The sequence below is a fragment of the Salminus brasiliensis genome, chromosome 7, assembly GCF_030463535.1.
Source record: "Salminus brasiliensis chromosome 7, fSalBra1.hap2, whole genome shotgun sequence".
Taxonomy (NCBI): Eukaryota; Metazoa; Chordata; class Actinopteri; order Characiformes; family Bryconidae; genus Salminus; species Salminus brasiliensis.
Window position 1 is genome coordinate 24,779,165 of NC_132884.1, and position 22,002 is coordinate 24,801,166.

At 36.7% G+C, this 22,002-nt stretch overlaps 1 protein-coding gene across 1 annotated transcript in view; it reads left to right on the top strand.

Annotated features, from left to right (window-relative positions):
- Positions 1-21,953, top strand: part of ghrhrb (growth hormone releasing hormone receptor b) — a 52,361-nt gene extending 30,408 nt beyond the window's left edge. The window contains exons 3-13 of the mRNA XM_072684301.1: positions 2,130-2,237; positions 9,401-9,498; positions 11,970-12,067; positions 12,243-12,375; positions 14,002-14,155; positions 14,928-14,988; positions 15,252-15,321; positions 15,806-15,897; positions 16,120-16,249; positions 18,433-18,474; positions 18,570-21,953. Coding sequence (XP_072540402.1) covers positions 2,130-2,237; positions 9,401-9,498; positions 11,970-12,067; positions 12,243-12,375; positions 14,002-14,155; positions 14,928-14,988; positions 15,252-15,321; positions 15,806-15,897; positions 16,120-16,249; positions 18,433-18,474; positions 18,570-18,752 — 1,169 coding nt within the window. The 3' untranslated portion in view covers positions 18,753-21,953. The remainder of the gene's footprint in view (positions 1-2,129; positions 2,238-9,400; positions 9,499-11,969; positions 12,068-12,242; positions 12,376-14,001; positions 14,156-14,927; positions 14,989-15,251; positions 15,322-15,805; positions 15,898-16,119; positions 16,250-18,432; positions 18,475-18,569) is intronic.
- The last annotated feature ends 49 nt before the right edge of the window (positions 21,954-22,002 follow it).

Below are 22,002 nucleotides of genomic sequence, written 5' to 3' on the forward strand. Positions count from 1 at the left end.
ACTTCTTTATTATCCAGATAATGTCCCGCTTACTCCTCTTCCACTTTTAACCTGGACTGCAATGAGCAGAATGATGCTAGATGCTGTTCTGAGGCAAAAGTGGTTCTAAGAATTCATAATAGCTGCCCCAGCAATTAATTATGCAGAGAAGTTGATTGTTGTTTGTGAGAGTGAAAAAATGAAAGCCTGGATATGTTTTGAGTGCGTTTTGCTCACACATTTTTTTGGAAGTTTTATTTGAAAGGGGTTTGAGTCCAGTGTTTGGTTGATTAGCTGCTTCTGGGGTAAGGGTTAGAAGGAGGATGAGGATGGTATTTCAACATTACAATATCCTTGATGCGTCAAATTTCTGTACATTGCCAAATCTAGTACCATCTAGTACATCTAGGCCAAATAAGCTCATAATAGGGTGGGTGCTGGGGGTGCTCACCGATTGGTGATGTCGCTCTCTGAGAACAAGTGGGAAAAAACAGATCTATTGTAGTTGTGAGTTTAGCGACATTCTGAGTTTGAATAGAAAAGGGGAGCAAGTAAACCTGAATTAACGTCTACTGAATGTGCCTGAACAAAAACTCAACGTTGTGCTTTTAGAAGCGTGTGTGATTTAAGCCTCAGTTAGCTGGAACACGTTCTGTGCTGTGGTGTTTACTTAGCTAGCTACTTAGGTCTAGATTGCCAGCTACGAGTCCAAACACGCTAGAACCTTATGTTACTTCCAACACCAGTCTCAACTTCGCTCTCCCAGACACGAGTTGTTATTGTTAATTAATCTGTGACCCTGTGAGCAAATGTAACGTTGTATTTGACACCGTTTTATGTTGTTGTTGTTTTAAAATAATGCAGGTTGAGATTGTACAGAAGCCATGTAAACATAGAACCATCCGTGCTATTGCACGGGTGCTATATCCCTCCCCACTTTTGGTAATCCACTTTACCACGGTAATATTTTGTGACAGTATGAAAAAAGTGGGTATCAGCTAATCCTACCTGGGATATAAAGCTAGAAGGCGTCTGTCATGTCCCGTTACACCATCGTCACTCTCATCATGACCAGTGACTCTCAGTTCATTTATTCAGTTACAGTTTCTGCTTTTATTGTACCTGTAAAAATCTCTTACACACACACACACACACATATACAAACACACATGCACTGCAGAGCTGTACAGATGCTAAGTCTTATGCAGCCCTTTTCATCTTTTCTCATTGTGTTCATGTCCTCTCTCCTTTCTCTATCGCTGTGCCCATCTCCTCTTCATTGTCTCTGCTCTCCCAGCCTTCCTGATATGACTCCTTCTCTTCTTATCCTCCAGTGCAGTTCTGCCCTTTATTTTAAACCTTCAAATGCTTTTTCCTGCCCTGAGGCTTTTTCAATACAGGGTTTGAATATGTGCCTTGTGCTTCTATGTTAATGTGATAATGTTTGTGTAATGCACACAGTTTCCATGCATGCACACTAGGGGCATAATGATGCACATATTTTTGTTAGATTCAAAATACATTTTAATTTGAGATGCATTTCGATTTTTAATATTTTATATGCTCAAAAGTGAATATACAGAGCTAATTACATAGCCCACAGATTTGCTCAGACAAAATAAAAGTTCTTCAATAAAACTTTAGTGCCTGTCATTCCGTACTTAAACAACATAAAGCCCTGTTAGCACTGAGGACTTAACTGATTGATTAAACTGACTGATTGAAACCCCAGTCATTTGAAGTTGGTTGTGTGCAGAACATCAGCCATACTTCCTCCCTGCCTACTTTTTTCTTACAGAACTTCAATAGAGACTGAAGGGAGTATTCGTTTTAAAATATAATATTTTTTTAATTCATTCATTTTTAATTTGTATTGAAGTAGATGCATTCTTATGCTGTAATATAATAGTTGTGATTTGTTATTGGGCTCATTTCCATATTATAACTTTGTGCACTATTTGTATTAAAATGGCTGATATAGCAATTACCAGTAATTATATATTATATAGCCCTGTTCTACTTATGTTGTTTAGTGTAATAAGTTCCTTTAAAACTACTACTACTTCTCTCTCTCTCTCTCTCTCTCTCTCTCTCTCTCTCTCTCTCTCTCTCTGTCTGTCTCTGTTTCTTTCTCTGTTACTCTCTCTCAGGATGCCAGACCGAGTGGGATGAGATTCGTTGCTGGAACAGAGCTGAAGTGGGGCAAGTGGTTAACGTCTCTTGTTCTGAAGTGTCTCTGCTCTTCGCTAACAATCATGGTAATCAGTTATCAGTTCTTTTACTTTAGTTAGTATAGAAGTTATTCCACACCAGCTCACCTAGGGCTTGAGTTTAAGGGTTGTAAAGTTTACAATATTTTAAAGCATCTTAAATATTGAGTTTTTCTGTTCAACAATCAATAACAAGACTTTATTTCAGGCAAGTTAATGTGCATTAACCCATGTAAGCTACCTGAAAAAAAAGGTGGTAGTACATTCGTACTACTGCAGATGGCGTTGCACAACGATAATCAGGCTATACATACCTGTGGAATGTGTGACATTATTCATAGATTGAGACTGTACAGTGCGGAGAATGTCTCGTTTGATGTGTGGAAAATAGGTTGCAAAACAGATGTTAATGTTTTGCAAAAATGAATGATTTCATTTGGGCGTGCCAAAAGCCATAGTGTGAAGGAAGTAGCTGTAGGTGTATCAAAGCATATTGACCTACGGGTCTACCAGCAGATCAGCAGGCAGAAATCCCAGTCATCCTCGTGCATCATCTACAGGAGCCTGAAATTACTACCACCTTAAACATACATTGGCTCATTTTGTTTTGGAAAGCTTATTTTGTTGGTCTAATTAAAAACAAAATATATAAAATAATATTAAATAAAAAAATAATATAAAATAATTTTGTTATTTATCCATTTTACAGATTTTGGATGCTTTAATGCATGTCTGTGGATGTTAAGCTGTTGCCTAGATGCTCTTTAAACAGAACAAATTTAGACATGGACTTATCGCTGCTAAAGAGCGTACATTATTATGACTTCTTCCCATGTGTTTGTCAAACACTACAGTCATTTTAAACAGCTGCCAAAGATAAGACAACGCTCTTCAGTTTACTTCATGTACAACTCCCAGTCCCTACAGTTGGACATCTTAAGAAACATTTACTACCTCTTCCCTCCACAGGCATAAATGTGCCAGGCCCAAAACACACAATCTCTAGAGTGGTCTGTAAACACTCCACTAGATACACACACACTGGAGACAGAAATATTACATCGGATTGCGAAAGAATGGAGTGCATGTGTGTTTGTGTAAGCTGTATAATAATTACTGTTGTCCTTTATTGGGGTCTACAATTGAACAAAGCAACCTGGGAAATATGTAGGATGACTATAGGCAGCATAGGGTATAAATCTTAAATGTAAATGCATGTTAGCAGCATTTTTTATTGACAGCTGTTAGTTTTAAAATAAATATGTTTTTATGTATGCAATAAAAAAATCATAAAGAGGCCAGAAGGGTACACTTGTTTAATAATATTAATGACTAGCAAGTGATTTAATTTCAGCTGAATAAATGAGCTGACTGTAATAATACTGTATTTTATGGGAAGAAAAAAAAAAGGTACTTTGCCAACTACTGTGCCAAGAAAATAATAAAATAATGAAAAATCAAAGGGGTCAGGAAGGATGCCAGAGCGCTCGGTGCAGGGGGAGGTTAGAGCTGTAGTGAGGCTTGTTAGCACGGGTGATTCACAGCTAGCTATCAGTCCTCTGCTCCCCTAGGCCGTCACCTTAGACCTCTACCACGCAAGGCAGGCACTAAGCATTCAGCCAGCTTCTCGTTCCCCCTACGTTCGCTTCAGGGAGAGAGACCTAAGCAATACATGCCATGCTATGCTAATTCTAGCAACATTGGGTGAGGAAAAAAATGCCATTGGCAAGCCAACATTAAACCACCCACTTTGCATGCCTTACACTGCTAGATTCCTGGAAAAACAGGATGGTTTACTAGCTATAAAATGCAACATACACTGTCAAATACACAGTCAAGCATTATTGAATATCTCAGTCTCTGTTGTTACACTGTTTAGACACTCACAGGAGTAGTTGGCATTGGCATAATCACTTTTTGTATCTATGTATTCATATTCATTAGACCTTCTGGTGACTGGAATTGTAAAACATTGAAACAGCTCGGACATGACTTGCCTTTTTATATAACAAAACTGGCAGAAGGATTTAATAAGCTGAATAATATGTGGTTGTGCTTTTAAATATGCAGATTAATACAAAAACATTACTATTGCATTACTAAATTAATGGAATAGTGAATCATTTTCAAGACAAATGAATCAAAATACTTATTTTAAATTAAATACAATTGTTCTGGAAGGAGTACTCATGATTGTTTTTGAAGAAAAATTGCACAGTGTTTCTTTTTTTTTCTTTTTGTCTGAACAATAAAAACCATTCCAATTAAGGACACAAATACATATTCATTGGCATAAAATGCTGCTGTATTAAATTCAATATATATATGTATAGTTTTTTTTTTTATTTAAATACCAATGCCAAATGTGGTATCACAATGTTCAATACTAAATAAAAAATAAAAAGCTCTCCTCATTTTCTGAACACCAAATGTTACACATATATTTATATCTTACAGCTATATTACCATGCCTCTTTTTAAACAAAACTCAAATGCAGAACAAATACAGTATCAACCTAGGGCTAGCGTATCTAATCTTACAAATATTGAACATTAAAATTGAAAAACATACTTTAATTTAAACAACATACTTTAACTTTCAATATTTTGTGCAACTCTGAAATGTGCTGTTTTGCAACCCTGTATGGAAAGAGAGAGAGAAAGAGAGAGAGAGAGAGGGAGGTATCATAACAGTGTACAATGTACAAATGAATGTTGCAGTGTGCTGTGAGGTGGCCAGTATGTAAAAAGTGTAATATCACAGTACTTTACAAAAGACTACAATAAGACATTTTCTTAATAAACATATGAAATATATATATATATATATATAGAATAGCCCTATGAATAAACCAAACTACCAAAAACCAGGAATATAATGATTTGTTCCAAGTTGACAGTTATACAATACATACATGCCTGTTTTTAATTGTAATAAAATATGTAGTGGTTCAATGTTGTTTAAGTGAAATCAGTGTTGTTGTAAAGATTAAATATCATTAAATTGCCCACCAATACTGGGTGATATCTCCACTGCTGCATTCACTATACTCTTGTAAGTGTTTGGTTACTTCAGTCTTAAGACTCTTTCTATCTTATATTCACTCTTATCAGTTTTCATGCACACATATCTCTCCAGACCCCCCCATGTTTACCTTGGCTGAGACTATGAACATTAACTGTACTGTACAGTGACTGATGGCTCAATATACATCCCTATCATTAGAAATTTGACTTATGGACCCATCAGTTTGGGCAGGGTTTATATGTGGTTATAAATGTGTTTGTGTGGGTTGCAGGTGGTCAGTGTGGCTGGCCCACTGTCCCAGGCTCTGTTTTTGTCCTGTGAGCACTGCTGGAAAGGACAGTAAGACGTCAAACAGTCCCAATACACTGTCCACCCTCAGCGTTAGTTTATTTTCTAATCAGATTGAGAGCAGCTGCTTCTCAATAATGGTCATTGCCTTTATGAGTGGGTTTTCCATCTCCTGCAGTTAAAGAGACATACACACACATAGGGAGTGGGAGAGAGATTACCTGTTGTCTATAAGGGAGACAGAAAAGGATACACAGCCAATAATGTATTACTATACTTTATTGTATTGTTATAAACGAGAGTTTAGAGTGCATCTTTAACTGGACAGTTGGTTCTGTGGCCTAGCTAAGTTAATTTGGAATGGAAGAATAAGTATGAGCTTTGAAGAATATTAGCCTGAAAGAAACATTCAGAAACCACAAACAATTGGACAAATGCACAAATAAGCCACCCAAACCAGATGGCAGAAGATAACATAGAAAGGGCCAGAAACAGCCTGGGTCAGGCTGTTGAATAGCCATGGCCTCTTAGTGCATGTCAACACTCCTTTGCATAAAATTCTGTTTCAAGTCAACTATGGCTAAATTTGAATACGGTTAGGTAACATCCTCAACTAGTTAAAATGTACTTGTTGTTTTGCTCTTTGGTCTTTCTTCAGTAAATGTTCAGTGGGGCTGAGAAACATTTCACATTGGCCAATGAAAAACTTTATAGTGGATGTTAATGATTTTAGTGCAGTGTTTTAGGTCACTGTCCTACTGCGAAGTAAAGCGCCATGAACTGAAACTTTTGTGATATTTTATACATGGTATTTCTGTTGATTGTGGAGCAGTAGTGTATATCATGTGCTAAACCCTTTATGTTATGCTGGTATATTTTCCACCCTATAATTTTATTTGTATTCATTTTATTTTGTCTACATCATATGAACACAGGGGCTATACCCTTTACATTGTGTGAAAACATCAATATCTCTTTTAGGTCAGACTGATCTCACCTCAGTCAGCTGAATAAGATCCATATAATACAAGTGTAAAGTCTCATGATGTCTTATAATGATCTCCTCTACATCTCAGAGATCTTATCAATTAGTCAGTTTGTGTCCAAAACCCCTTACAGCTTGCTGTTGATGCAGATGTCCTATTTTATTTTATTTTCTTATTTTATTATTATTTTTTTTCTTTTGGCAAAACCTAATGATGCACTTATACTCAACCAAGAGCCTTCTAAGAATTAGAATGTCAGATTAGTTATGATGATCTTGTCTGTAACCTTGTAGTTTCATTCCTAACCCAATTAGGCCTGTCATGATAATTACGTTATCGAATTGTTGTACAATATATGGTCATGACCTGATCATTTTTGCTGACCTCTGTATTGACCATTGTGTTTACTTGCATATATTTTAGCAGAGAAGTTGATTCTAGCCTGCGCTGTTCTGTTCTCGTGTCTGCTCTCTGTCAGAGACGAGGACTGTGCACAGACAGCGACATCTGTCGTGTAGGGAAAAAGTGCAGTGCGTTCAGTGACCATGGCACCTCCATGCACACAGAGCGGACTTCAATCGCATCCCCACCCCCTTGTCCCTATTGTTTGGCATGCACATAAACCACAGAAATACATGAACATTTGTTTGTGTTACGCCCATTGCGATAAAACAAGTCTGCAGCCCCAGAATTACTGTGTTATATTTCAATGTGTGTTCCGATAGAAATGACTCAAGACTCAAACTCAGCCAAAGTTGCTGTAAAATGTGCAAAACTAACAAGCCTTTTGGGGAAGCAGAGTAAAAACTTAGCATCACTAACTGGATGCACATGCCTCAATATAGTGAGTATCAGAACAACAACACAAAAGGCTATTGGTCTGTATCTTAATATGACAATGGTAATACATTGAGCATGGTCACACATCTGAAGTGACATCACTCTGTTGCTTTAGTGGAAAACACAATAAAATTCCAGCCAGACAGTTTGGAAAAGTAAGTCCAAGTGGACTTGGTTTCAAAGTCACACTCCACAGCTCCGGCAGCTCTTTAAGCAGAGTTAGCGAAGAGAGCCCATTAAAGTGAATGCGTCAGTATGTCGGTTTAGTGCAATTATTTCTGGGACAATATATCATCAAGAACAGTTATCATGACAGGCCTAAACCCAATGTGCTGTACAAGTACTAACAATAATACAACCAAGTACCAAAATAATATAAGCTGTGTAACTGTCAAGTTGTGCAGATTGACTTCACTGTAACAGTCATCAACAGTGCTGTGACTGTCAACAGCATGACCTGTGATTTCTTTGCCATTTCTTTGACCAAAGTTTACTTTGTATATGTCTGACCTAATTTCACTCTCAGAGGTTCAAATAAAAAGCTGAAGTCAAAACATCTGAAGTGAAGGTGCAGGCCTCTCTGCACCAGTATACCGCCACAGTATTCTTTATTTATGGCGGTGTTTCATTCATGGAAAGAAAAGCAGAACAGGATGACATCTGAATACGTACTTAGCAACTTTAAAAAAACTACGGTTAAACTACGGCAGAGTGATATTGCAGTGCGAGGAGTGTGTGTGTGTGTGTGGATAATGAAATCATCACTTTACTAAAGTCCTTCCTCTTTTTAAGTTGAGAATTTCTTGCGTGAGCCGAATCAGTAAGTCTTTAAAGCTGTGAGCCTCGATCACTGTTGCATATTTATAGCTGTCAGAACACACTCCATCTGAGCCTGAACCCAAGGCAACATGACTGGTTTTCCCTTCGTCTCTGTATCGCTTCTGTCACTTGCTTTTTTTTCTGTCCATCTTTTTATCCCCTTTTCTCTGTATGTGTTTTTCTCTGTTGGATATCTAACAACAGAATTCATCATAATTGCCATCCTGCTTCTCTTTCATCCCCCTAACCCACGTTTCTTGATTTCAATATTACATTTATTATTAAACCTTTATTGTCATTTATTTCTCCTAGATCCTCATATTTACTCTGCACTGCTCCACATCACTCTCAGTTTTCTCTACAGAGGACAGAGAAAAGCTCTGTATATTGTGAGCTTGTCAGTTGAGGCCTTTAATGGGGAGGATAATGTCAGAAACAGTACTTACAGCTAACTGCGTGCCTGCAAGAGAGCGCACCCATGCTCGTATGTACATTACCAGAACAATAACTGCACCAGTAATCATAGTCGTATCAATAAAGCACAGTGAAGTGCTCCACATAGAAAGTAGTCATGCCCACAGCGGGTTGTCATTACAGACCTTGTACGTGTCCTTGTTCACCTTGCAGCTGAAGTTGGAGTGTCTTCTCAAGGCTAAAGATTTAGACACTTATCGTACTTGTACATTCTCAAGAGTGAAGATTCAGTGCAGTCAAGACTTGTTTTTCTCATCCAGGGATGTAACCATTTCATTACAGTGTCACAAATCATGAATATGGGCATTCAAAGCGTATTGAAATTGTAATGCAGGTATGCCCTTTAGGATTGTTCTGTAAGGGTTCTCTAATAAAGGCAGTTGTTCTGTACAGGTCCGTGACATTCCAGAGAACCTTTTGAATGCATGAACAATTTACATCTCTCAGCTTCTTCAGCTCTTGTTACCCTTAGTGCTTTTTACTTTACTTTTTTAATTTATCCCCTATCCTATTTATTGTTTAGTGTAATTTTCCTTTAGTTTAATACTGTAAATAATCTGTGTTCTGTGTTTTTGTGACTTGTCATACGTGTTGCTCTCACCAAGACAAATTCCTTGTATGTGCAACATACTTGGTGAAATAAAGAGATTCTGATTCTGATTATTGTTGAGTTAAAAATAGTTCTAAATGAAACTGAAAATGGTTCCACTATTGATCACATGTTTACTGGTTAAATTTGGCACAATTTGTAGGATTTATTGTCCTTCTATTTTCAGGTTACATATACCGGAACTGTACTAAGAATGGCTGGAGTGACCTTTACCCATCCTATGAGGAGGCCTGCATATTTGCAGATGAAGTGGACGAGACTGAGGTGAAAAAAGGATTTCTTTTCATTTCATTATTATCATTAACACATTTAAGGACAGTTCTCTAAAACTAGACTCATGCCATAGACTAAATTGACAGGAAACTCCACTGTCATCACAATTTACAAGTAAGCTTAATTTATTCCCATGGAACCAACCTTCACATCTGCTGCATCTCTCAATTTCTGCATCAGCGCTATTTCCAGAGTTATGCACATTCTATTAAATCCTTTACATGCTGTGTACTTCAGTGTATTTCTCTCTTACCCTCTTTTACTCTTCTTAACTTGGTTTTGCCCTCTTGTAGAGGGTCATACTTGCTGACTTCTTCCAAAATGTTACTTTCGCCTCCTTCTTTTGCTGAAAAACTCCTTCTTGCACGTAATTGCTCTCAGTGCTGGTGAAACCTTGCATGACCTGTTAGTTATGGGGAGAATTGAAGACTAGCGCCCACTCACTCACTCATTTTCAGTTTGTATATTCACCTCAGAGCAATGCTAGTGTGATAAGGACAGAGAGTGTGAATGCACGACTGGACTCCAGGGCAGCTGCAAATAATTGAAATGAAATACAGACAGCAATGGAGAGATAGAGAAAGAGGGAATTTGGAGCGGATTAATAACATAGACAGTTTCTTTTAAGCGCAACCCCACCTTTCTTTGTCTTTGCACTTTCTCTCTTTTCTCTCTCTCTACTTTGCTGTCTCAACCACTTTATTGCAAGATGCCTGAATATGCAATCGAATGCTAATGAGAGCTTTAGAGACACTGCCTTGCATTAAGAAAGCGATAATACATTAATCCCCAGCACACACACATACACACAGACACACTTTCATATACAAGTGAGCTCACTCCTGCACATGTGTGCATATGCATGCACAAACACACACTGAAACACACATAAACATGAATAATGGCAAAGCAGCACTAAGGCTAAGAGTGGTGCATGTCCCTAATGCGAACAAACTAATTAATGTGGCGGACTTGTCAGACAAGAACACAGTAGAGCCTCTTCTGCACGGTAGATTTAATTTTCCCTGCTTAAGCTGTTTTTAATAATGAGTTTCACCTCTCCCTCTTTCAGGAGAGGAGCTATAAGGTAATAGCTGCACCTAGAGAATCATAATAGGTGATGGTGGCCTGGTTTACAAAATCATGTGAATGAAAAGGTATAGAACACATTTAGCATGTTGTACTTTCAATAGCACAGAAAGGATAGATAGATACATAATTCTAAAAGTCTGATTATATTTTTTAAAATGAAAAAAAAAAAAGGTCCATAAGTATTTAGAGGTTGACACATTTTTTCTAATTTTGCCTCTTTGTATCACCTGAGTGCATTTGGAATGATGCAGTCACAAATTGTAGCCTTTTAATTTTAAAGTAAAGACTTAAACAAAATATTACATTAAGCCTTTTAATTATTACAAAACAATTTGTGCAGTTCTTCCATTTTTGCAAGCCCAAAAGCAGTATTTATATCTAATGACAGATTAAAGAAATAAAAGGGGGTAAGGAGTTCATTCCAAGTGCTATTCATGGGAATTTTTAACATGAGGTCTAAAGAGGTTTTTCTTTTTGAGAGGTTTTTCATTATGGTATTTTAAACACGAATTAATATTCAGGTGGGTTAATGGGTTAATGTTGATGTGAGTCTTTCGCTGCTTTGATTGAGGGGATGTGCTCTGCTACAGAAAAACTCTGTTTCATACATATGACTGTGCTGGTCAAGGTTATTAGCATAAATGACTAAAGGCACACAATTACTTCCCTAAGACATTTTTCAGCGTAGACTGATCTACTTTTTTGCTTTATGTAACTTGCATTACAGTGTTTTATATATTGTCCTGGTGTGACATTTAAAAAAATGTGCCAACTTCTGAAACTTATGATGCAAATCATTGTATCTCTAAAATGATAACTTTCCAAGAGAAGGAAGAAACCTTCTTAACCTTCAATGTAGAGTAATTTAATGAATCAAATCAATTCAAGTTTCAATTAATTTTGGAGCATTTCTATTGATCTATTTTAGGATTTAGAGACAATAAAAAGAGCAACTGCCAGATTCACATTATGTCAAAAAGTGAAAAAATGCAAACATTGACCAGGTTTCTGCAGTCATATGGTCATTGCAGTATTTCATCCGGATGCTGTCTTTTCAGATGCACCAGAATTCAGAGCATGTACAGAAGTAAATCAGGTAGCATCAGGAGTCTTGCCCAAGGACTATCATTGCACGCTTGATGCTTTTTTCTTCAGGGCAGTGATGTACTTCAGTTTGCTATACCATATAGTATATAGCATATAGTCCAATAAATCCCTTTGATTTGGATGATCACACAGCAGTGACCCAGTATGGAGACATTGAAGACATACAAGTGTGATGATTTTGTTAAATATTCAAACTGTAATAGACATCATTTGAATTTTCCCAAATATTTTCTCACTCTTTGTTCTCTCACTCTTTCTTTCAGACCACGTATTATTCCACCTTCCGACAGGTGTACACTGCAGGCTATGCTACCTCACTCATCTCCCTCATTTCAGCTATCTTTGTCTTCACAGCCCTCAGGTACTGTAACGAACATCACGACTAAAATGTGAATAATCAACATCACCAGCATTGTACAATATAACAATATTAGGAAGATCCAAAATGCAGCAGCCTAGCTTCTAGCCTAAACTTCTCTTACAGAAGGCCAGAGCGTCTCGTTTCGAATAATCTTATATTTGCAAATTTAAAACAGGAAGTTCCACTGCACAAGGAACTATATCCACATCAACCTCTTTTCCTCCTTCATCCTGAGAGCTAGTGCGGTCTTCATTAAAGATGGCGTCCTCTTTACAGATGAGACCCAAGACCACTGCTTCATGTCTACAGTAAGTACTGTCATTTTATTTGATTGCAAATCAATAAAGAAAATAGAATGATATGAAATACTAAGCAAAATCAAAAACACAACAGAATGATTGTTCAACACATTACCGTATCATGCTATTCAATCTAAATACCTCCTTATTTCATTTTGCTGTCCTTCACAGCTTTAAAATATTTTATTCTTAAGCAAAAATGGTATAACTGTACATGTGTGTGTTATTGCTTTTGCTTCACTTGACATTACTAAACTAAACAAAATACTGTTCGCTGCAGATCAACTGCTATTGAGTTAAACTCATTAACTCATAAAAAAACTCTTTAAATGAACTTAATTTAATCATAGGCCGTACAATACAACTGAATTGTGTTTTTTTAAAACAGAAAAATATTTTTTTGGGACTACCCAAATCTCTTGTGTGACAAAACCACAAAAGCATTTGGCAAATCCAACTCAAAGTAACAATGTTTACCTAAACCAATTAAATTATGCTGTCTAAACATACCTATAAATAATAACACAGACTGTTATTAATGGCTACCATCTTCACAAACACTGAGGGCATAATTCTGCATTATTGCATGAGGATAAATGAAGATAAAATAAGATTTGCTTCTGTAATTTGCCAAAATATCAAGTAAGGACTGAACTTTCTGTAATACATTTCCGTAGGTTTTTTAACTATGGAACCAATCAGAAGTTGCCTGTTTAATAGGCCACAGGTCTCTGCCTGATCTAAATGCTAGAACCTTCTATACTGAACTCTAAGCTTCAGTATGTCTGTAACATGCATTTCTTTTACCATTAGTACATAGATAAAGATGTCTTGTATGTATTATGAACAGTACACTTTATGGTTAGAACTGGATGTGTGCTTGTTTTTTAGTCATGCTTCTGAACTCCCCCTGTCTTGCATATCTAACACATTCAGTCATATTAATCAACTCCATAATAGGGCCAAGAACAGGAAAACGAAACTGAAAAAAAGAACATTTTATACAATTACAATGAAGCAGTAAAACAGTGAGTTTAATTTTTAAATACAATTTAAATGATAAGAAAAATGAAACTTCACTTTGAGAAAAGTCCCATTTGTCAAAACAGGCACTTTCAGATATAATGATTATTTTTTTACACAATTGAAATAAATTAATAATAACTGTTAATAATAACTTAAATAAAAGCCTTGCAATGAACTCTAAGAAAGCTGGTAATCTTCTAATGGTTTTCCTTTTCTTCCAAAATCAGGTCAAACAAAGGCAATCATCCCTCCGCTTTAGTTTTTGTACTATATTATTTAAGAACGTTGTCACAGTGCCAGTGATGAGTTCTACCAGCAAGACAAAGACAAACTACCGAAGTGCTTATGAGAAGACTGAATGCAAATACTGTGTGTATGTACTGTGTATAATTAGCTCTGCTTATTATGTAAGATTTGACTCAAATCAGTTTTGGCACTTGGCTCATTAATGAGTGCACCCTGGAAACACTTAATTCAGTTCATTTTCTGTGAAAACAAGCTGTTAATCACTATCATAAATCAAAATTTGACAGTTTTGTGCATCTACCCTCTCGCTCTCTCTTTTCTCTCTCTCTCTGTTTCTTTCTCTCTCTCGCTCTTTGTCTCTAGGCGTCATGTAAAGCAGCAGTGGCCTTTTTTCAGTTTAGTATCCTGGCTAACTACTTCTGGCTTCTGGTAGAGGGCATGTACCTTCAGACTCTGCTGGCTCTCACGTTCGTCTCACAAAAGAAGTATTTTTGGTGGTACATCCTTATTGGCTGGGGTAAGCCCATTAGAGATGTGCTTTTTGCTTACATTGATATTTTTGCACAGATGCTCCTGGGGGAGTTAATCATCCATAGCATCCTTCAGAGGGCAAAAAGATACAAAGCGCATAAAGACTGTGCAAGGAATCCACAACCTTACCAAAAGTTGTACTTAGCTTGAACAAGTCAAAGTCTCCTAAATACTAAAGGTGGAAAACTAAACACTAAAAAATAAAGAAAATAATATATCTAAGATATGTTGGAATATGTTCTATTTAGATGTAAGCATATATTTTCATATACATATAACAATATATTTTATTTTCAATGTAGTACCAACAATTAACTCTCTATGTTCAGTAACATGGTGAAAGTAGCGGCAGCATCTAAAACCAGGGTTAAAATGAAAGCATGGGGGGGTGTCCATCTTATCCACAGAGTGCCAGTGTGGCTGCAGCTTTGCTTATACCAGTCAAGTAATGGCACACCTACACCTACAAAACAAGATCCTTTGAGCAATGCCATAGAAGATGCCTTAGATGCCATTGAACAACCACTATTGGTTCTTACTAACTTGTGTATAATAGAGATGTGCCATCATATTTTACATGTTCAAAATGTGTTTTATTTAGATTTGTTCCATACATTTAAAATAAAGAATATTATGAAGAACCCCCTCCTCTCACATTTGAACTGTAATACTGTGGAGTTATGGAAGGTCGGGTGTTCGCCATGCTCCAAAACTTTTTTTCCCCTGTCTGTTGCTCAGCTGTTTATGTTATCTCGTAGGACTTCCAACCACAATACTGACCATTTGGGTTCTGGCCAGAAATTTCTATGACAACAGGGGGTAAGTCAAGTTTAGTGTCTAAACGCTTCACTACTTTAAGCAGAGAGGTGTTTTGTGTGTGTATGTGTGTGTGTGTGTGAAGGAAATCCCAGAGTTTATCTCCAGGGCTGGGGATTTTGCAAGGCCTGATGTGATTATCAAAGTGATGTCAGCAGTGTAGAAGTGCACAGTCTGCAGAGATTTGCTAATGAATGCTGACTCAGTACTGTGAGTGATTCTGTTGAGGGAATCAAAATTGTTGATTTATCTAATTAACTTTGAAGGTGCTGGGATGATACGGATATAGCCTTCATTTGGTGGATTATAAAGGGACCAATTACAACATCCCTTCTGGTAAGTGTAATACATATAATATATACACTACCTGCCTAAACTTTGGGGACATTGTAAACAAGCTGTCTTTCTGTAGTCCTAATTGAATAAGTAACTCCTAATAAGGAGTCTAAGGAGTTTTCATGTCATTGTTTTCATGCTTTTGTCCCCTGTAGTAAACAAAAATGTTCCAACCCCAAAACAGATTTTGTCTTGTGTACATTTTTCCCTAAATGTCACTGGATCGCTTAAAATATTAAACCATTAGTTTAAAACAAGCATGTTTTTGTCAGTCTGCAATATCACCTCATGTTATCAACCGTCACAATGTTTGTGTGACAGTGTTAATACACTATCTAATAGCCTTTATCTCCTTGTTGTGATGTCAGCTCCAATCAGCACTCAGACCTTTTTAGCAATGTATGAAAAGCTAAAATCCTAATTTTCATTAAAATGTACATCCGGCAAGTTTTAAAGAGTTCCATTTTTAATCTCTCTGCTCTAGGTCAATTTTATTATCTTCATCAATGTGATCAGAATACTAGTGCAGAAGCTGAAGTCTCCTGGAGTTGGAGGCAATGACACCAGCCACTTTACGTAAGGGCCTACAGATTCCTATATAGAACACCTCTGACCGGTGCACCCCATAGCACCATGTTTCTCTTCTCATATAGTTGAATTCACTGTAATCTGCTGCAATCGTAAATGTGGTTCATGATCATATTTATATTATACAAGATAATTGTGGATTTATGACCGTATGCTGATGAAGATTGTGTGTGTGTGTGTGTGTGTGTGTGTGCGTCTGTTTTTGTGTAGGAGGTTGGCTAAATCGACTCTGTTCTTGATCCCACTGTTTGGAATGCATTACATGGTGTTTGCGTTCCTGCCAGAGAACACTGGGGAGGACGCCCGTCTCTACATTGAGCTTGGGCTGGGCTCTTTTCAGGTTAACTAATGCTTCCCTCTAGTGGCCATCGAATAAACGTATCAAAAGTGGACAATTTAGGTCCAGACAGGAAAGATTCCCCCAAAGATTTTGTTCTGACTATCTGGAAAGCCCTGCTTAATGCAGATGGAACAACTCAAACAAAATGCATTTATATTTTATGGATCAGAATTTTCCTCAGATGTTACAGCTTCTTCATAATGCAGTCTGATAGACATCACTATATTAGTTTATATGCAGAAGAAAGTTGTTCTCTTTAACCCTGAATGTAGTCATTCAGCCAAGACATTTGATGTCTGTCACATTTGCGTCTTTGGTTTCATCCATATACAGTGCTACTAGAAAGTTTGTAACCATTCTGCATACATTTAATCTGAAGTGTAATCATATCTAAACTATATAAGGAGAACCCAATAAACAAACTACGCTAGAACATTATAGTTTACATCTTTGTCAAAAATGGTAAGTAAATCTTTGCTTTCAGTAACTGCAGCAATAACTTTAACCAAACATTTCTGATGACTGGTGTTGTATTGTTGATACTTGAGCCAAGAAGAAGAGTCAGGAGACTAGAGATGTAAAGAGGGGTTTATTCTGCGTGTCAGCATTCCATCTCAGTCTGAGGACATCTTTACGACTCTCAAAGGCACTCCTTTAGACCCCTTTGACCCCCTTTGAAGCTCATGGTAACATCTTGACTTGGCAGCAGAATGTCTCCCAGACCAACTTAAATGCACTGAGCACAAACTGTCAGTGTACTTACATATGTAAAAGAATATCCATCACTGGTGATTAGTTATGCACAACGGGTTGCAGTATTTTGGCCCATTGCTTCTTTAACTTAGTTATGTTGGTGGGCTTAAACTCAGTGATGTTTTTGGGGTAAAAAGAGCATGAATGTCTATCCAAAATGTTCCATTTCTATATGTTAACCATGACTTTGTAGAGATCTGTCTGTGACGTCTGAGACGTCTGTGCTTAAAGTGGTTGTCTTTGCTGCATGAGTTTCTGTTCATGAACAGATACCCTGCCATTCTTCTGTAGAATTTGCTGATACAATCCAGAACTCACAGATCAATTAAAAATTTAAAGCCACCTTGGTCCCAAGGTAGCCCCAAACCATGACACTGCCACTCCCATGCTTTACGATTGTGGTGAGGTTCTTATATGAAAGACTTTTTATTCAAACCACACCATTCTTGTTTAGTGGTTACTTGATTATAACCCCATGGTTTTGGAGACAATAGTGCTGGACTACCTTTCTGGGGAAATGAACAGTTGAATTCTCCCCCATTTGTATATAACCTTTCTCAGAGTGGATTGGTGGAGGGGGAGGCCAAACTCTTGAAATGAAATGAAATGTTTTTGTACCTTTTTCCAGCTTCAGTTCCTCAGGCTGATGTACACCCCTTTCTTACAGACATTGCCCAATTCTATAAACTTTTAGAATATAGGTTTTAATATTTAAGACCTACGTTTATGTTACTGAAGCGTCAGTGGGATTGCTAAACTTACACATAATTGACGGAAACACCTGACCTCGGTTACCGCTAGGAATGGTCTCTTAGAGGTTCCCACACTTTCTCTGACAGATATTTCATTTTAGCAACTTTTGCTTATTAGAAACACATGTGAAACTTGTTCTTGTGCCATTTGTTTAATTTACTTCTCTTTTATCTAGTTTAAGAAATTAAGATCTGGCCACATGTCATGTCAAATATACAGATAAATACAGAAAAATCACTTTCTAATAATCACAAACTTTCTAGTGGAACTGTATCTGTATTTTAGTCATTTGTGTCTCATGTCAGAAAAGTCTGTTTGAGATTACGTAACAGCTCAGGGCAGTTTAAGGCAAGTGTGTGATGATATTTGAACTTATTCTGCAAAGATAAATCAGCTCAGAATGACAATTCTGAAAACCTACGTTTTTACAGTGCATGGTGTTATTTGAAAGAGTATAGGTTTCCTTTTACTTAATTACTCTCACAACTCCAGTCCACTAAAAATAGAGCTTCAGACACCAAACCTGAACGACATCATGCGGGATAAAGGGAAAGTTGTGGAAATTAGATTTTCATCAAACATTTTCCTATAATAAATAGTGTAATGATGATAAACAGCCTACTCTCTGTATGCTTAATATTTCTGTATTCATTCTCTCTATTTTCTCCTTCTTATAGGGCTTTGTTGTGGCTCTGTTATACTGTTTTCTCAATGGGGAGGTGAGCCACAAACCACTTCATTGCTGCCTGTACCTGAATTAGTAAACAAGTGTTCTAAGCGTCTTTTTGTGTTTGTGTGCGTCTGTGGTTTTCAGGTGCAGGCGGAGCTGAAGAAGAGGCTGTGGAAGTGGCAGATGCAGGGTTACCTGAGCTACAGTAAGAGGAGGCGGACACTGTTCACAGAGAGCAGCACAGTCACTCAGATTTCTGTTCTAGAAAAGTCCAGCCCCAAGGAGCAGCCTTCCAGTGAACTGCAAAACAGTGTTTCAACCGTCTGATACCACAGAGACACATCAGCTCGTCCATCATTTCCCTCCCTTACTTTCAGAGAATAGTTTTGATACAGTGAAGTGAGACCATCAATAATACTAGTAGTGTTAGTATTCCTACTGTTGTTAATACCATTCATACTAAAGTCAGGGGTTTAATACAACATTGTCAAAACTGTTGAACTAAACAGAGCAACAATATCCTACCATGGTGTGCACTGCTGTATAGGAGTGATCTGGCATGCTGTACAGCCATGTTTAAGTCTTTTAAGTCATTGACCGTATAAAAAATAGGCTACCAACACATTTTAAGAGATTTTTACATACTATAGCAGGTTAAGTATACACGAGAGAAAAGCACAAACTTGCTCAGCACCACAGTTTAATTTTTGTTTTTTATGTAATTTTAATTAAATTGTCAAATATGTTACTTTTAAAGTTCTGAAAGCCACTTTAAAATGACATCTTTACTTAGATTAGCAGTTCAGTAGATCAGTGTTGTAAGAGCTAATGATGATAGCTTCTGTATTTCTCCAGCTCTCAGACTTCTGGTCATTTCCATTCTCATCTGACCTGCTCCTCGCCAACATTATATAGACCAGTGTCTTATTTCTTTATTCAGCAAGATTTAAATAGCTGCTTTTGTCATGCCCTGTGTTCTGGGCCTGTTTGGAGTGCTTTCATTACAGAACATTCCTTATTGAACTAGATTAATTGCTTGCTTTCTTCCTAAACAGCTCATGGCGGTTAATGCATAAGAGTCCAAAGAAATACACCAAAGGACACATTTTGGTGAGTTTTTATACTTCTTTAATTTACTTAGCATAGGTGGACTGAACAAGTGCTATTACTACAACCTGGAAAAGCTCACCTGAAAGAAAAGTCAGAACTGTAAAGGATTGTTCTGTACTTTTATCCAGTGTTTAACTTTTTAACATCAACCGAAACTGCTTTACCATACAGCAAAAACAGCTTTCTGGTGTTTTGTTTAGAAATGGGCTTATAGCTACAGTCTCATGCCTACTTTACATAATTGCCTTATTAAGAGCGCACTCTCGGTGTGAAATACTACTAAAGACTAAATCACTGTAAATGCCATTGATCATTTCTGTATTTGTATGACTAGCTACTTAAAGTACTTAAAGGACAAACTCTTATGTGAACTGTAAGTAAATGCAGCATATTGCACAGTGCACTGGCCCTGTGTGCACACACATACTGGAGTGGGGGAGCACTACAGGGCATCCAAAGTTTTCTCTTCTTGGGTAAGGCTATTCCCAAGCAGTTTTCAGTCATTTGATCATTCAGTAGTTTAGTTGAATATGACGTAATTTACTTCATTTCCAACATTACATTTCCAACATTCCAAGAACAAAATACTTCAATGCATCTTTTGAGTAAATTCAAGAATATTTAAATATTTCAATGAAAATAGCATTTAACATTTTCATGTCAGTTTAGAATAAATAATTCTGCTCTGGTAATGTCTTACTCAAGAACGCTTTGCAGTGTACGCATCTGGAGCACTAGACTGTAAAGATTTTTGTTTAATAGAATGAAGCTGTTTGCTTTCAGAGTCTTCTATTATTGGTAAATGCATTTGTAAATAAGATTATGACGTTGTAATTATTAGTATGGATTGTTGCTGTGTCTATATGTCTATTTTTTATTATGTGTGAGTTGTGGTTGAATTGCTAGTGGTTTGGTTAGAAGTGCTAGTTTATGAATGTGGCTATTAAATACTAATATTTATGTGGTTTATGGTAGAGATCAAGAAATTTTTTTCCATGACATGTACAAAAAAATAATTTAATCTTATTGACACATATGAGAAGTGAACCTAGCCAAGATATGTATGTATATATGACTTCTGAGTGCTCATGTGATATCAAATATTCTTGTTTTATCTTGTCTATTTGTTTTCATTGAACACGTAAGTCACTCAGATACTCTTTCTGTGCCTCGGTTTAGCTTACAATGATGAACTGATTCATTAACTGAACAAAACTAGTCGAGGACAGTTAAAAGATGATCAACCATCTGCAAATGTTTATATATATTCATATACACGTTTAGCTATATCATTTGTTCTGTATGCTTTGCTTATAAATATAATAACAAATTTATATGATATAATTAAGAATTCCTTTTAGAGGACAGCCTTTAGTCTTGATGTTGAGCTTAAGACTTTTGCTGTATTCACCAACCTGCCTTAAATGTCAAGCATAACCAATTGTTTCATGTTATTTTTCTCTCCTCGAATGTGGAAAGGACATGTACTGTCAGGAAAAAAGGTTTCATGCAAGAAAAGACAACTCTTAATTTTAAGGCAACTTACTGCACTAGAGTTTGGGATTTGACGACAAGTAAAAAAAAAATTACAGGCTCCCATATGCATCAAAAATTCAAATATAAGTTTTACATTCTAAATATTTTAAGCAACAAACATTGTGCCAACAACTTATCCCATGCTAAAATCTTTTAACTTTAAAAAAAGAAACGAAAAAGCAAGTTACACCAACTTACAAACATGCAGTTCTGTGAAATGTATATTGTATATTCTGCTGACAACCCTAGAATTTAGGACCAAGTGAAAAATGTAAGTTGCCAATGAAATGTTTTATGTGAAGCAAATTCATTTAGTTATTCCAACAAGATATCGATTACATTAAGTTAATAATTGGACATTTTTATTCCTTCATTTCTCAATTTATTAACTATTGTAATTCAACTGATTTAGATTTAATTTATCTGCCAAGACATGAGTGTAAACAACCTTTGAATTGCTAAACCTTCATATTAGCTTCTTTAAACATTTAAAAGGTTTTTCCACACGTACATCTCTTGACATTATTCAAAGAACACTTTGTAGCACTTTTTACAATGAGTGTTTAAACAATGCACCCTAGAAGTCCTTAAGGTCCAGCTGTGTACCTTCACTACATTTACTTTTCTAGAGGAAAAGGTTCATATCTATATCTTTTCCTAACTTTATTTTTGAAATACCCAAATAAAATAAAAGCCTGGAGTCAAAACAGGCAGGTAATGTAACTAAAACATGCAGTTGAATGCAGTTCAGTTTTCTTCCCAGTTTTGTTACTAAAGGTACTGATGAGTACCAGTTTGCTATCTTTTTTCCTGAGAGTGTGGCAGTAATGTGTATGTCACTGTGCATTTGTCACTACAGATGTACTCCTGTAGAATACTATAAAGAGGGACAGGTGCCAAATGCTTGTTTTGTGTTTTTTCATGTGTCTTT